The 14,220-nt window shown below is 52.0% G+C and overlaps 6 protein-coding genes across 6 annotated transcripts; 3 read left to right on the top strand and 3 right to left on the bottom strand.

The window, feature by feature from the left end:
• Positions 1-29: 29 nt before the first annotated feature.
• Positions 30-1,615, bottom strand: CC1G_14882 (hypothetical protein; the record flags this gene model as incomplete). Its single annotated transcript, XM_002910859.1, has 6 exons — positions 30-252; positions 308-575; positions 750-774; positions 880-961; positions 1,016-1,155; positions 1,424-1,615. 6 exons carry the CDS (start codon positions 1,613-1,615, stop codon positions 30-32), a joined length of 930 nt encoding a protein of 309 aa, XP_002910905.1.
• A 1,305-nt stretch (positions 1,616-2,920) lies between these two features.
• CC1G_05733 (hypothetical protein) lies at positions 2,921-4,217 on the bottom strand (the record flags this gene model as incomplete). Its single annotated transcript, XM_001831610.2, has 8 exons — positions 2,921-2,959; positions 3,013-3,116; positions 3,171-3,231; positions 3,286-3,374; positions 3,430-3,464; positions 3,521-3,606; positions 3,672-3,880; positions 3,947-4,217. 8 exons carry the CDS (start codon positions 4,215-4,217, stop codon positions 2,921-2,923), a joined length of 894 nt encoding a protein of 297 aa, XP_001831662.2.
• A 1,360-nt stretch (positions 4,218-5,577) lies between these two features.
• On the top strand, positions 5,578-6,088 carry CC1G_05732 (hypothetical protein; the record flags this gene model as incomplete). Its single annotated transcript, XM_001831609.1, has 4 exons — positions 5,578-5,689; positions 5,745-5,889; positions 5,948-5,985; positions 6,042-6,088. The coding sequence occupies 4 exons, from the start codon at positions 5,578-5,580 to the stop codon at positions 6,086-6,088; spliced, it is 342 nt and encodes a 113-aa protein (XP_001831661.1).
• Positions 6,089-6,557: 469 nt separating this feature from the next.
• CC1G_05731 (hypothetical protein) lies at positions 6,558-8,711 on the bottom strand (the record flags this gene model as incomplete). Its single annotated transcript, XM_001831608.1, has 4 exons — positions 6,558-6,594; positions 6,652-7,796; positions 7,850-7,960; positions 8,013-8,711. The coding sequence occupies 4 exons, from the start codon at positions 8,709-8,711 to the stop codon at positions 6,558-6,560; spliced, it is 1,992 nt and encodes a 663-aa protein (XP_001831660.1).
• A 2,596-nt stretch (positions 8,712-11,307) lies between these two features.
• Positions 11,308-12,079, top strand: CC1G_05730 (hypothetical protein; the record flags this gene model as incomplete). Its single annotated transcript, XM_001831607.1, has 2 exons — positions 11,308-11,842; positions 11,937-12,079. 2 exons carry the CDS (start codon positions 11,308-11,310, stop codon positions 12,077-12,079), a joined length of 678 nt encoding a protein of 225 aa, XP_001831659.1.
• Positions 12,080-12,358: 279 nt separating this feature from the next.
• CC1G_05729 (hypothetical protein) lies at positions 12,359-13,409 on the top strand (the record flags this gene model as incomplete). The annotated part of the gene is made up of 2 exons (XM_001831606.1): positions 12,359-12,492; positions 12,545-13,409. The coding sequence occupies 2 exons, from the start codon at positions 12,359-12,361 to the stop codon at positions 13,407-13,409; spliced, it is 999 nt and encodes a 332-aa protein (XP_001831658.1).
• Between the last annotated feature and the right edge of the window lie 811 nt (positions 13,410-14,220).

Genomic DNA, 14,220 nt, shown 5'->3' with positions numbered 1-14,220 from the left:
ACCGCTCTGTGCGCTCGCATGCCCTCCCCTTACTCCCGGCCAACCCCGGTCGGCGGTCCTCCCACCACGGAGCGGTCCAACGTTCCATCCCCGGAACGATGTGGACAGTCCTGTGGCAAAACCACCGCGACTGTGCCCTGGACTATGGTTATACAGTCCGCGTCCAGATGCCCATCCGCCTCTCCCCCTTCCTCCGCCATGATCATGATGGTGCCACTGGCCTCTACCTCCTCCACGATAGTGATACTGACCCTGCCCTTTCCCACCTTCATAACCTCTATATCCCCCACCTCCATAACCTCCATACCCATACTCGCCTCTACTCGGCGGGGCTCCACCAAAGGACGACATCGCGGCAGCAGGTGGTGCGGCTACCACTGGCTTAGAATCCCTAACACGTTCCAAGATCCCAGCCAACTCGGAACGGGTGTACAAAGCCGATGGGTGATCCTCCGGTTTGAGATACAAAATCCTATCATAGCCTTCGTGAGATTCGGGTGGTTCGAAGTCAGCGGCGAAGCGGGAGAGGACTGAGAGGCCTAGTTCGATGCTTGTTATTGTTGGGTGATTTGTCCCTGTGGGGGAGAGGAGGACTTGAGCATGGTTGGAGCTCCAATGGTTCATTCGTTCAGGGCAGGTGGTCATCCCGCTAGGCAGTGGATTGTATTTCTTTGTGTGCGGGCACGATGGCTATCCCTGCCCAGGGAGGCGGTTCCAGGAGCAGACCCTGAGCAAACTGCGGAACTTACGTTCATGCAATCTGGCAACGCAGACCTACATTTTGAGTAAAGGAAAGCTGAATCAGTGTACTGGATAACTTTAGCCGTTGCGCTCCCCGCGCTAGGGGGAACCCATTGACATTTGAACAGATCCACTTACCTCGTAGGGAGTATCGAAAACGATGACCCAGATCAGTGTGCCGGGGAACTCACGCGCTATCTTGATCCAGTGGAATCGTTGTCTATGGGAGGTAACGGATGAGAATGCTGTCCATCGACATCTGGGTCGTATTCACAGCTGGTAGAAGAGAAGAGAACCCCGCGTCTCAGACGCGGTTGACTCCCTCCCACAACGGGTACCGGGGACGCTCGTTCGGTACTCGTTGAAAATAGTATGACCAATGTTAATAGCACTCACGATGCATTGAAGTTCGTTCTGTCAATACAAACAGACAACCCTTGTCTGAGCGACTGTCGAGCCAGGTTTTCAACACTCCGCCTATCCCCCAGTTCGTCTTGATTGCACCGCTGGAATTGAGGAAAGTGGGTTTGGAGGCTTGATGCAAAGGTTGACTAGCAGGCCATTGGACGACGTCCAGAAGGATCATGGATAATATGAAAGACAGGAAGATTATTTCCATTTGAAATGTTAGCCTCTGAAATTGACAACGACGTTTTCACGTAGTACGAGGAGGTGAACGCACTTTGCCAGAGGCAATGAGTCCACATAAGATCAAGACGACTGGTCCACCGCCGGTTTGGAATTCCTCCAAGTGTTCCCCATCGTCTCTGTCGAGTTCTGCATCGACGTCGATGATCTCGTGGTCGGTAATGGGAGCCGTGCGGTCGTTCGTGGAAAGCGTCAGTTTCTCCATGCCGAAATTGAGACTGCTCATCGTGATAGACAAGAGACTCGGATGCTCCCACTCAAACGTTGGGTGACGACCCTAACGAGTACAGTGGCCGTTAACAGCAGTGAGTCATCCAAGCAAACGCGAGCGCAGATCCCAACAACTCAAGATCCCACTCGCTACCGCCCGAGATTGGCTCTCTTCAAACAACCCCAATACTCTAAATCACCTGCAGAATGGAAAGGAAGACATCTCAAAACAAGGTTAGCCTTTCATCCAAATAAAGCCGTGTAAAAAACGGGCGAAAGTGGAAACCTGAGCGTAACTTACTTTCCCTCCCTAACCGACAAGTAAGGCAAGAAGATTCGAGAACACAAAAACAAAGAGGATTCGAAATCTTCTTCCAAAGATGCGAGAAGCATGAATGTATGACGGATCCTTTTTTCGATTCTCTCTATTGACTGTCAGTGTAAGTACTATTCGTGACGCAGCTGCGTGATAAGACAAAAACCCATATCAATAGGGGGTAATTATAACTAAACAGCATCTATTGTGACCCATACGTGATTCGGAACGAGATTTCGCTCTCTTTTCTTACAACTTACCTAGTCTGGCTGTACGGGCCAAGTAACTACATACGTCCTCGCTGAGCTGGAATTGGTGGGAGGGATCTTAGGGGGGAACACAATGGGATCTAATTTGTTTCCGAGGTGCGCCCCGGAGCTCGTCGCACGCACAAGAGCAATCGAGGAAAGCATACTTCCAGTTGGGGCCCCTAGACCACTCACAGGCTTAGCGCTTAGTTAGGTCTTAAACTCGCTTTGTGCACCTTCGAAGAGGATAGATGTATCAATAGCACACTCACGACTCAAGTACCTAAATCCGAACCACCCACCATCGATATAGGCCTCGCCTCGCGGAAGACGGTGTCTATAGCAATCATGGGGTTCCTCACGGAAGGAATAGCGGCGATCTCAAGGTCGAGACGTCGACTCTCCACCCTGTTTTTAGAGTTGAGATCCAAGTTACCACAACTTTTGCACCCACCTACCTATCCCCAGCGAGTCAATGTCATCGCCGATCCCAGCATGCACGCTTCACCATAGGTCATCGATCACCCAGGCCCAAGAAAGTTCGCAGAGCAAGAATGGCCACACCAAGTTAGCTACCGCAAGTTTTCAATGAAATCTACGGCCAGGGGCAAGGATCTCACACTGGACATGGATTCTCAGTCAAGTCTATTGGCAGTCCAATTCACCTTCCGTACCACGAATTGAGCAGGGGCTCCAGCTAGCTACCGAGCGCATCGCAAAGAAACGGGAACCATACCCATCGCCTCCCAGCTGTGATTCAAGGAACTATCGGGGCGTCTGGAACAAAGACCAGATGCTAGTGGATGTCAAGTCAGTTCACTTAATTCCAAAAGTCAACGGATCACTCACGTAAGGACCCCCAAGAGGGCTAGGGAATCTCGCCATGAATCCACCCGGGTTTGGAAGAACGTACAAAACGTTGCTTTGTGTGTAGATCTCAATTGGTCCATAGGCTGAGAAAAGGTTAGCGAAACGGTTGCGACACCAGACGAGGGAATCCTACTTACAGGACAAGTCAGGGTTGATCCAGTATGGAATAAGGCGATTGCTGCTGCGATCAAAAGTCCACTAAAGAAGCAGTGGTCAGCCGGGAGGCGAGGAAAGATTGTTGTAGGTACATACAACATCGCTCTGCCCAATGCGCGGGGTCCGAGTGGCAGCGCTCCACGCATTGCTGTTTGCAGCGTTGGATCCACCAGATCCGGGTGCGGCTAGTTGATGTGTTAACTTTTATTCATGGGAAGGAGGAAACCAAAACAAGCGTACTGCCTGGTTCCGCAATAGAGTTGAGATACAAGTAGCTGCGTGGAAACGATTGGGTCTGGCTGCCAAAAGCTATGGTATCGAAGGTACTCACTTGAACGAGTCAGGAGCTCCGACACTGTCGCCAACATTATCCCTGCCCTGCACCAAACCGAGGTACGGTTCCGGGCGCTTGCTGTTCTGGAGATATTAATGCATATGAGGTCCCGTTTCATAGTGGAGTTGAAAATTCATGGAGGCCGTACCAAGAAGGTGACCCTGACTTGACTGGGGGACGATTGCAACGAATCGACCGACAAAGACACGGTTAAGGCGGAGGCCGAGTCTGTGGAGAATCCAAGGTAAACGTCGTTTTGGTTCCTCAACCAACCCATGCTTTGGCCTTGATCGTTGACGACGGAAATCTTCCCTCGAATGGTTTCTATGGGGCCGGGCGAAGGTCGCTGTACGGCAGCTAGAATCGCGTTTCGGGGAAGTCGTCGTTGAACAGGTGTGGTTAAGACAAATGTTAAATACATACCTCTGCGTGAACTCTTTCGAACAGGGGGCTTGAGTGGAAGTCGCCTGGCGAGTCGGTCCGCATTCGTCAGGTGGTGGAAGTCTGTTGAGCGCCTCTGGGACATTTTAGTAGGCAGCCCAGTCTCCCTCCCAGTCACCAGGAAGTCGGCAGGCCTGTACTCCGCCCCGGGAGAGTGCACCAAAAGGCTGCTGTCGTCCTGTGAGACCGCAAATGCATTGGCGACCACGCTGGCGAGTAGAATTACAGAGGAAAGGAATGACTTGAGATGCATCGCGAAAGGCAGTAAAAGAAGTAGGGACTGTGAGGGATAGAGACAGTAGGGAAAAGGGGGAAGTGGGGTAAGAAGACGCTCTGAAGAAAGCCATTGGAGGGAAGCGGCACTTTATGAAATTTCTGGAGACAGAGAAAATGGTCGCAAGTCGTGATGTACAATGCACATTGACCAGCAGTCATTGTGTCCAGCCTGAAGATGCACAGGGGGATGCCGCACACCGCAAACAACTCTATGGGCCTCCAAAGATGCAGAAGCCCTGAACAGTTCGAGCGCCAGGAACAGACATGGTGAATGTACACACATCACCAGCAACCGACGACAGGGGAGACACCCTTTATGTAGAGCTTTAACTTCGAGGCTCTAATGCACTAGTTACCCCGTAAGCCAAAGGTCTTCGACAACCAGAGGGACCATGTCTTCAACCGAGATTGAAACTACCAACGGTGCAGGAAGTATTGGAAGATACCGGCCCCAATGACGTCCTGTAATTGCTGTGGATAGAGTACATTGTTGTCGGTCTCTGTGCTGTCGGTCTCGAGCGGGGCCCTGTGCGATTGACACATAGAATTTTTTGAAGCGTGCCAGTGGTGATTCATCGTGTTGGATTATGTCCAGGCAGGTCGGATGAGATGCTTCCAACTGATCCAGCATCTTGAAGGTTCGAAATATTTGCACGGAATGAGCGTGGTCACTGTGGTGTTCAGGCGCAGGGTAGAACTCGACCATGAAGCGCGCTTGAAACCCGGTTTGGAACCGAAGGCGACAGCATCTAGTGTAAAGAGTGTTATACACACTGGCCGGCAAGTTCCCTGCCAGTGTCCTCGCTAGGCTCAACTTCGAAGCCCGCTCCCAGTGTTCTCTCCAAGAGCATCTGAGCACTCTTCCGGCCTCAGACCGAAAAGGTTTTCTTTGGAATGACCTTGACAGTGTCAGCAACGTCCCTTCGAAACTCTGGCTTCAACGACAGTGACCATCTTGAGGCTCGATCTCTTCCGTGGACTCGTATGAAGCGGGGACTGATGACACCAGCAAATGATTTTTTTTCCCACTTGCGAGCAAAACGAAGCGGCAAAACGTCCTACTCACAGCGCTTCTTCCAGCTCGATCATGGATAAGTTGCTGGATGTTCCTTCTGGAATGATCGCCTGCTCTCTCCCCCAGAGCTTCAAATCATACAAGCATTCTTAGCACGGTGTGTCTGATCACTGACACCAGTGCTCATCGGACTTCGTACTGGCCACGAACCGCCAGAGCCTTGCTATAAAGGCGAATCTGCTACTTGACAACCACTCAGACCACCAAGGACTACCTCCGCCTCTCTACCCATCCACTCCCCCCAAACCTCCCCCCTTTCGCCATGTTCAACAAATCTGTTCTCGCTTTGACTGTTGCTACCCTCGCCACCTTGGTGGCAGCCAACCCCGTCGCGAACGCCCAGGGTAGCTGCAACACTGGCGATATCCAATGCTGTACGGTCCCTCGTATCAATCGTATGGTCACACCATTCACTCAACTTCTCCGCAGGCCAGAAGCTCTATCCCTCTCAATCCAGCGAAGCCAGCATCCTAGGCTCCTTGCTTGGTATTGACCTTGGAAGTGTCCTCGGTGACATTGGTTCTGGATGCAGCCCCGTTACCGCCCTCCTTGGCATTGGTGGTGGTACCAAATGGTGAGTTTACTCGGACTTGTCCTTGCAAAAATGGTTGCCGATAATCCACGTCTCCTAGTACCGCTGCACCCGTTTGCTGCTCTCATAATACCTTCAGTAGGTATTCTTATTTTCTTGGTTTGGAGACTACTCTGACGTCAATCCTTCAATAGATGGTCTTATCAATATCGGATGCACTCCCATCAACATTGGCCTCTGAATCTTCCTTCATTTCCGTCACTCAACAGCCTATCGCGTCTTAACACCATCATTGCTATATTCCTAGGATGCCATTGACTATGTCTATATGTGTACTGTCGTGCCCAATGCGACCGACACCGCGAACTAGTCACCTACTGTCCTGGCAAGTTGCACGTCAGAGCTCACAAATGGAAATCTGGATCATGCAGAACAATTGTTGTACATTGTTCCACCTCTCTTTTTTGGTCTCTCTCCCTCCCGTCCTGCAAACGGTTACCACATGACCACGAGAAACATTTAGAGTACTGTATCTCAGGCTGTAAGCCGTCTGCGACGAGAAAAGAGAGGCGAATGCGTCACAATGTTCACGACAACCATTCCGGCTGTGAAGATATGCCATGATCGCAGGCATAGTGTAATTACTCACTCGAGTCATGGTTATTGTCGAAAGTGTGCACATGACTCTGTGTAGGACACTTGTAAGGACTTTAGTGGAATGCACCGTCAAGTACATCAAAGCACGCCCTACGATAATTCGATTACTATTATCACGCCATGATGAACAACAGACTTGGAACTCACCTGGAAAAGGGTCTCTTGACATCATAGCCAATGACCTCGATCTCTTCCAGCTCTTCTGCCCCAGCGTCCCCTCCATGAGCCAGATGTGATGCGAGGTCAGATGGGTCATTAAGCCCCTTGGGCACCAGAACTCTCTTCCGCTCGACCACTACACGTTTGTACGCCCACCTCTTCTCGTAGAAGTCACAGTGATCGACCTCCTGTAAATTGGGGCACGCGACAACCAACTCTCCCAGAACTTCATGCATCTTCGCCTTCTCGCTCTCGCCAGTTTTCCCACCACCAACTGCGTTCCACAGAGCCTGACCACGGAAGATTTCGAGATTCCTGAACTGTGGGAGTAGAGAGAGGAGTGTGTCGAGGGATAGGGTTTGCGAGGTAGAGGTCGTACCACTTGGCCTCGAAGTAGGGAAGTATCGGACAGGGAGCGATAGCCATCGGAGGTTTGGGAACGCTTCCGAAATGGCAAAGACAGTTTCAACGTCGTTGAAGCGATGCAAAGCGAGTCGCTTTAGGGAATTGCGTTCGAAAAAAGGTAATGAAAGTAACTCCGACCCGGATAGCCCTGAGATGTCAAGACTCTCGATGAGGCGCAAGTACGGAGCAGACGATGGCGGATAGATGGGATCTGTGGGCGTACAAGGTGGTGCAGATGGCTGATCGAGAGGCGACACTGGTGGTAGCGCGAATGACCGTGGCTCGACAGGAACCGACGATGAGGAGTTAGCTGATGAAGACGCAGGTGGTTCGGCCTCGTCATGGTCATCTTCTGGCTCGGTCTCCTCTGGGATCTTCGAAAGCCTTTTAGAGGAGCTTGAAGAACCAGGCATCAAGCTCTCCGATGACGTTTTGCTCGTAGACGGCGATGGTGAGGTTGCCACAGCCTCAGCCTCCCTCGCAAGAGCCTTGATGACCTGCATATTGGCCTTCAGGTGTTTGAGGTTAGGGAGGATTCCGGGCTTCAATACCGGAACACCAATGGGGAACCACGAAAGCTTCTCAATAGTTGGATTGTTCTCCAGAAAGCGAGCGGAAGAGTTGTCCACCGAGGTGGTAGCGCCAGAGTACAAGAGAAGCTTGACGTGTTTCAGCTGGGGGAAACGTAGTGCATGGATTTGCTTGAACTCGAGGGGGATCTCCAGGTACTAGGTAAGCGGTCAGCTACACAGAGATAGTTTCAGAGCGCTTTAAGACCAACCTCCAGGTTCGGCGACCGGGAAAGCATAATGCAGAGTGGCAGAGCATTGGATGTCTTGAGCCAAGCATCGCCCGACAGGCACAGTCTCTTTAGGTTTGAAAGATGCCAGACCTGGGGACGATCAGCGGGCCATGGTTAAATTCTCCTCCTGAAAGGGACCCACTGGATATGTAAAGGTGTTATCCAAAGGCAGCCCCGACACATGGCTTCCAAACGTCCCGCTAATCCCAAACTCCCTCAAGCTCGGTTTCCGCACGACCTCAGCCAAAATTGCATTTTCATACAGTGGCTCACTTGTGGGTCGCGGTCGCGCTTGGCGTGCATTCACTTGCGCGTTCTGTTGATGTCCGGAGGGGGTATTGCTCGAAGGTGCGTCCCCGAAGTTGCACGACCACGTAAAAGCTCGCAAATCCCACATATGCCTGAGCGCATTGACAACGTTCGCAACCTTCACCCTCTCGTCGTACGTCCCGTTCAATCGGGGGTCGCAGTCGACATTGGAGTCCACCAGCGCCTTCGGGATACGGTCTGCAGTGGTATAGTTCTGTCGTTCGCGAATGTGGACTTCACGGATGTTGCGGGCTAGATCCGCACGACGGGAAAGGTGGGCGAATACGGTGGGATTGAGTGTACGGACGGAGAGGATGCGATAGTCGGTGTGTCTGGGGATGATTTGAGCGGTCATGAAGCGACATGTTAGCGCAAGTGAAAGGAGGTCATGGTGCAAATCGAGAGACGCGAGGATTTCTTCGAGGATCTCTTGCGGGAGGCAGAGAATTGGGGGCAGTGGATCTGGTGCAGGCGTACAATGCTGGGTTTCCAGGGCTAGAGAAGCTCGACGAGTACACAGGTTGAATTGCATAGGAAAGGTGAGGTGAGGACCTTCTGGATGCCTGCACAGATAATAAGAATGGGAAAGCGAGGGAGGATACCCGTCTGTCCCTAAATCAGAAACTTCCAGTTCAAGTCCGACGATGATGGCTTGGTACAGGGATCTCTAATGACACCGAGCTTGCAGGGGAGTTGAAGGTCACTGTCAGGCTGCGTTGCCGCCTCTGGAGCCCTTATCTGCACGAGTTGTGTCCTTCTTCGTCCTTCTTCACAATAGCGGGCCTTACGTTGGAGACCCTTGCAGATAAACGATAAGTAAACCTTGTCCAGCTACAAAACAAGAGTACAACCTTTCCGTACGTTGGCGACTGGCCGGTGACATCATGCTCCCCGAGGACGCCTCCCGAGTCGGAAGAACAGGGAAAGCCGCTCTTATTGTTCTCGTTCTTATTGTCTTTTGCCTCGCGAACCTCTAGAGAAGCCGTCTGTTCGTCAGGGATTCTGATGAGCAGAACGCCTTGTACAGGTGCTGGGAAGTCCTGGCCACGAGTTCATCTGAAGTTGGAAAGCTGAAAGGCAACCGAATGGAGAAGGTGTGGGAGGGTGAATGAATTGAGCATCGTTGGTGAGGGTTGAGGACGGAGTGTCGCAATACACATAGCTGGATATCGAGTCGCCAGAGGTCACATGGGTAAGTCGATTTGTACCCCAGCTTTGCCACCGATTCTGAACATGGGCGACTAAAGAAAGACATGCCCGATTTTCAGTCGCGGGACTTCGCAAGTCTGGGTCCACCAAGAGACTCCTGAACACGTGTATTCAATGTTCCTTTAATGAGGTCTAGTCAAGGAATTAGTAGACGTGGACAATGGACATAACCCTATGAGGTACGTGCTCACCAAGGGCATTCGAGCTGAACTCGAATTCATGGGTCGTCTATAAAGTGAGACCCCGGGTCAATGTGTAGGCACACATAGTGCAGGGCATTCAAGAGAAAAGGTGAGTGGGGAGGTCTATGCCGAAGCTATCCTTTATACGGTCTCGCCGTGGTCCTCCGCGCGAGTCATGTAGAACATTTGGGGCCCGCTCTCGCAGATTGCGCATTCCACGCCACGGAACCTGTCGAAGCGATGCTTTCTACACACCTCCCAAGTTATCTCACAACTTGGGACCTGTTGAGATGTGATAACGCAGACTGGGAATGCGCAGAGTCACCGGGCAACCGAAGCAGATGTTTGTAATCTCCTCAAAATCATCTCGCTGTCAGTGATCATGTTGAGCTCCCTACACATGGCAGTTGTCAATGCACGAATCCCGACCACGTACGTATGTATGGCCGCAGTCAATATTAGCATTCTCCCCTGCCAACGGCTTCGACATATCTATCAATAGGTATAGAATCAGATGAGATTGGAGCAGAGGGGCAACAGACGCGTCGAGGTGGAGGTCATCTTGGACGCGTCTGTGCAAATGTTTGGCAAAGGCTTCTGCCAAGCCCCCGAGCGATGCGGAATTCCCTAACGCTTCCTGTCGATTCTAACTACAACAGCCTGGACACTTGGATTTCCCGTACCAATGGACGAGTTGCGATATCACATCCCGTGGATATGCCTACCAGGGCCTCGAGGGGCCACAGCTCAGACCCAGTTGAAAGACCGCCTCACAGGCGCGAAACCGTTTGGAAACCGTCGACTTCTCCCGGTCCCTTCGAACAGCTGACTTCTTGAAAGATAGCCATGTCAAGCGTGCGCTGAAAGACTTACTAATGCCATATGGGCTGGATTAGATGACCGTGCATACCCTCTTATCGCGAGTACACCTTTAGCAGCCCGGTTCCCAACATGAGTGAAGACGCCAGGAGCGCAAGTCGAGCGAACTTGATTACAGTCGTACATTGCGCTTCTTTTTCCACAATAGGGCCTTTCGTTCACCACTTTGGCTTGTCTGTAACTTTTTTTCATCCTCCACTCAGAGCAGGTGCGGTGTAGGCCCCTTCCCTGTCTGAACAACCCAGCATATGTCTGGAAGTATTGACACAGACCTTGTTACACGTTATATTCGGGCTAATCTTCTGTCCTCGCGCTTGCCTCCGCCCAATGTGATGTGGGAGGCAAGTCTATGGCCGGAAGTCGGGCGACTTTCTTCTGGTGGGCTGTACTGGTGGGCTGTAGACTACTTATACATTTGCACTGGAGTTGCTGGGCGGGCGGAGAGATAGGGGCATCATCTCCTTAAACGCTTGTCTGGGGCGGGCGGATGCAATTGTTTCCCGGAGCGGTCACAGCCACCCCAACAAGAGGTTCAGCAACGATCCTTCGCAATCTGGCGTGCCTTGTGTTGGTTGTTCTGGATTCTCTGCTAGGCCTCGTTGCTTCCAGAGGACGCGATTATCCAGAAAACGTATTTACAGCTCATTGGTGCGTCAATTAATGTTATCGGACGACCGACACTGATGAATCGAATTCAGAACATTTCCACGTTTGTGGCACCACCACGACTGTGTCTTCATCAAGTTCGAAACAGTTATTCTTGTGCGGTCGCCTGCCTCTTTTCATATCTAACGACCATCTACGACTGCACACAACCCACTGTATATGCTATATAACGACGCTTACGACCGAGTCACGATGAACATCCTCACTTCATTCCCTTTCACCTTCAAACTTACCGTCCCTGGCTTGTCCAACCCGTTCACATCCCTTACGACCACACCAAGCCCGACATCGTCGAAGAACATACCCATACCACCAGGAGACCCACCTTTGGACCGTCCTTCTCGTTCCCTAATTCGACCGACTAGGCCTCTCCCCATCTCTGTGACCGCACCAACTCCAATGAGTGCCCCAGGCTCTCGGACTATGCGACCTCCAAGACCCTCATTTTCGCCTTCACCCTCTCCGACGCCTTCAAGTGCCCTGTCACTGACCCAGACGTACTCTCATCTCGGTCCCAGGCCACATTTTGTCCACTCCCTCTCCCCGTCTCCCGCGCCAATTAACCGCAAACGGGGATGGGAGCCGTCTTGTTCACCCACCACATCCGAGACGACGTTGACGCTCACCAATGGCTATTTGGACACACCTGCAAAGTACCGGGAGTTGACTGGGGGAATGGAGAGAGAAGCCGAACATATCCAGGGCGTGAGGGAATTGGACGAAGATGGTGAGTTTGCCTTTCTTCATTTGCTTTTCCTTTTCCTTTTTATTTCCGGGCTCCCGGCTCGCACGCACTGCACATTTGTGATTCGGAATTCAAGTGACGGATGACGGAGATGACGGTGTTTTGATCGAGGACTATTCAGTTTCCCGCTCTTCACTCTTGTCTCTGTTCTGCTCTGCGATGTGCCTTTCCCCTCGTTTGTCCTGCCTTTCCCTTCTGGCTACAACCAGGGTAATTTAATGGCTCCACCTGGTGCGTTCAAGGGTTTTGTTCAACAAATGTCGACTCTGGGGCATTGAGCAAAATGGCCTGCAATGCCATTGCACGTGTTTAATTTAAAATACGCGAGCCACCTCCTTGCCCCTTGACATTCCTCCTACCTTCAACGTCCCATCCTTTCTTTTTTTTTCCTCTTGAACTTACGCATCGTCGACGAGATCACTGACCGAATCTGTGCCTCTCTCTGTTTTCGACGCCCGCCACCCCGCCAAACCCCTTCGTCGATCTCAATGGAACCTCATGAATGATATGATCCATGCTTCAATAGACCTTCCACCCACCAAACGTCGACGAGGCCTTGCAGGCTCGATCGTTTCAACCGCTTGGAGTGCCGCACTCATTGGTACTGCTGTGGGCCTGACCGTATACAAGCTGTACGCCCTTACCTTCTTCCTGTGAGAGTACACTCACTGACCATAAGTCCAGATGGAGGAACCGCGGAGCTCAGGACGAGTCGGGACATGTCGAAGATTCTAAGATCGATGAGATGGTGGTCGAGAACGAAAGGACACCCGAACCATCCTCGCCTCCACCGCCTTACAACCAGGAATGGACTGCAATTGATTACCCCCAGCAACAGCAGCATTTGCTCACCCCGCGAGGCCGAGAAAAGGCTAGACAGCGGGTAATACCCAGGAGTGCTCGCAAACCTAGAAGAGAGCGACTCACAGTGCCGCGCAAGTCGGCTACCACTGGTCGTTCGTCTGCCAGTTCTTCCAGGCCTCCCATCCCGCCTGAATTCGACTTTGAATCTCCTCGGAAGCGCGGAAGGTCTTCGTACGGTGCCAATGCAGAAGAAGAGGAACCTCATGATCAAGCCGACGACCCCGATGACAAGATGGACTGGATAGGTGGAAAGTTGGCACAATTGATTGAGGAAGGGAAGAAAGCGTTAGGGAAGGAGGTTGTGGTCATGAGTGATGCGAAGGAGGATGAGGTGGACGATGGGTCCGGGGCATGGGTTAGCGACGAAGAGGACCGTGGCCGACTCAAGAGGAGAGGGAGCACTCGCTCGAGGCGGAGTATGACCTTTACCAACGGACACGGAGTTTACCCATCGACATCCTCTGCTGTCTCATCCTCGTCGTCCGGAAACCTGCTCGCGCCACCGACTGCACCGACGACGCCTAGGAAAACACATTCGAGAGGCTTCTCGCATGACGGAATGGGTTCTCCCGCGTTATCCGTTTCGGCTGCTGCCCATGAGGAGCCATCGAACTGGGAGAGTCCTGAGATCAGGGAGATGATGGAACGAGCCAGGGCGAAATATGCGTCCAGAGCTGGAAGGTAGAAAGGGCGGTGGTAGGCAGCAGGGACTTGGTTTGCGCATTTACAAGCCAATGCTCCCTCCACTAACCTTGTCCTTGTCTTTGCAGTCAAATTTCCTCGATCCATCCAACCATCTCCGCTATACCCTGTTATTACTTTATTTCGGTTTCTCAATTGTTTTACCCTCATCCTTTGCTATCGAAACATGCTAAATCATTTGCTATGTCGTTTTTATCCCCCCGCTGTTGTCACACGTTCGACCCGAGTATACAGGATGGAACCCACCTCTCGGAACATGTATAACAACGTATTTGTACGTATAACCTTAGACATCCTATACCTAGGTAAACTGTTAATCGTATACTTCGCTGTGTCTTTCTCCTCGCAGGCTGCATTGGCAGTGGTTATGCACAGACTGAGACGCTCCCGGCGCCCGCTCGAATCGGATTTGTCATGTCACGATCACATGACGCCCGCCGCGGAACGCTCTTGGTGCCGCCGTCCAGGGTTCCCTTTTCTTGTTCTCATCCACGATGGTCAACCGCAACAGTCACTGGAAATGGCGATGCTGCTGCGGACAACTCTTGTTATGAAAGGCTCCACGCCTTCTTTGACTTCCATGGCGTCTTGGTTTCCAGCACGTTCGTCCGAAAAATGGCAACTCGGATCGCCTAAACGCTCGCGGTGAGCTGATTGAGTCCTGACAATCCGACACAATGGCGGCCTCACAACCGTCAAAGGTTCAAACATTTGCTTCTGTCTTGGTGCGCAGTATCGTTACTCCAACGGCCCAATAGTCCCTCACTGCTCCAGCAGAGTGTAAACAGTCGGAG

The sequence above is a fragment of the Coprinopsis cinerea genome (genome assembly GCF_000182895.1).
Source record: "Coprinopsis cinerea okayama7#130 chromosome 7 map unlocalized cont3.7, whole genome shotgun sequence".
NCBI lineage: Eukaryota > Fungi > Basidiomycota > Agaricomycetes > Agaricales > Psathyrellaceae > Coprinopsis > Coprinopsis cinerea.
The sequence above is the reverse complement of the archived record's forward strand: the minus strand, read 5'-3'. Positions and strand labels throughout refer to the sequence as shown.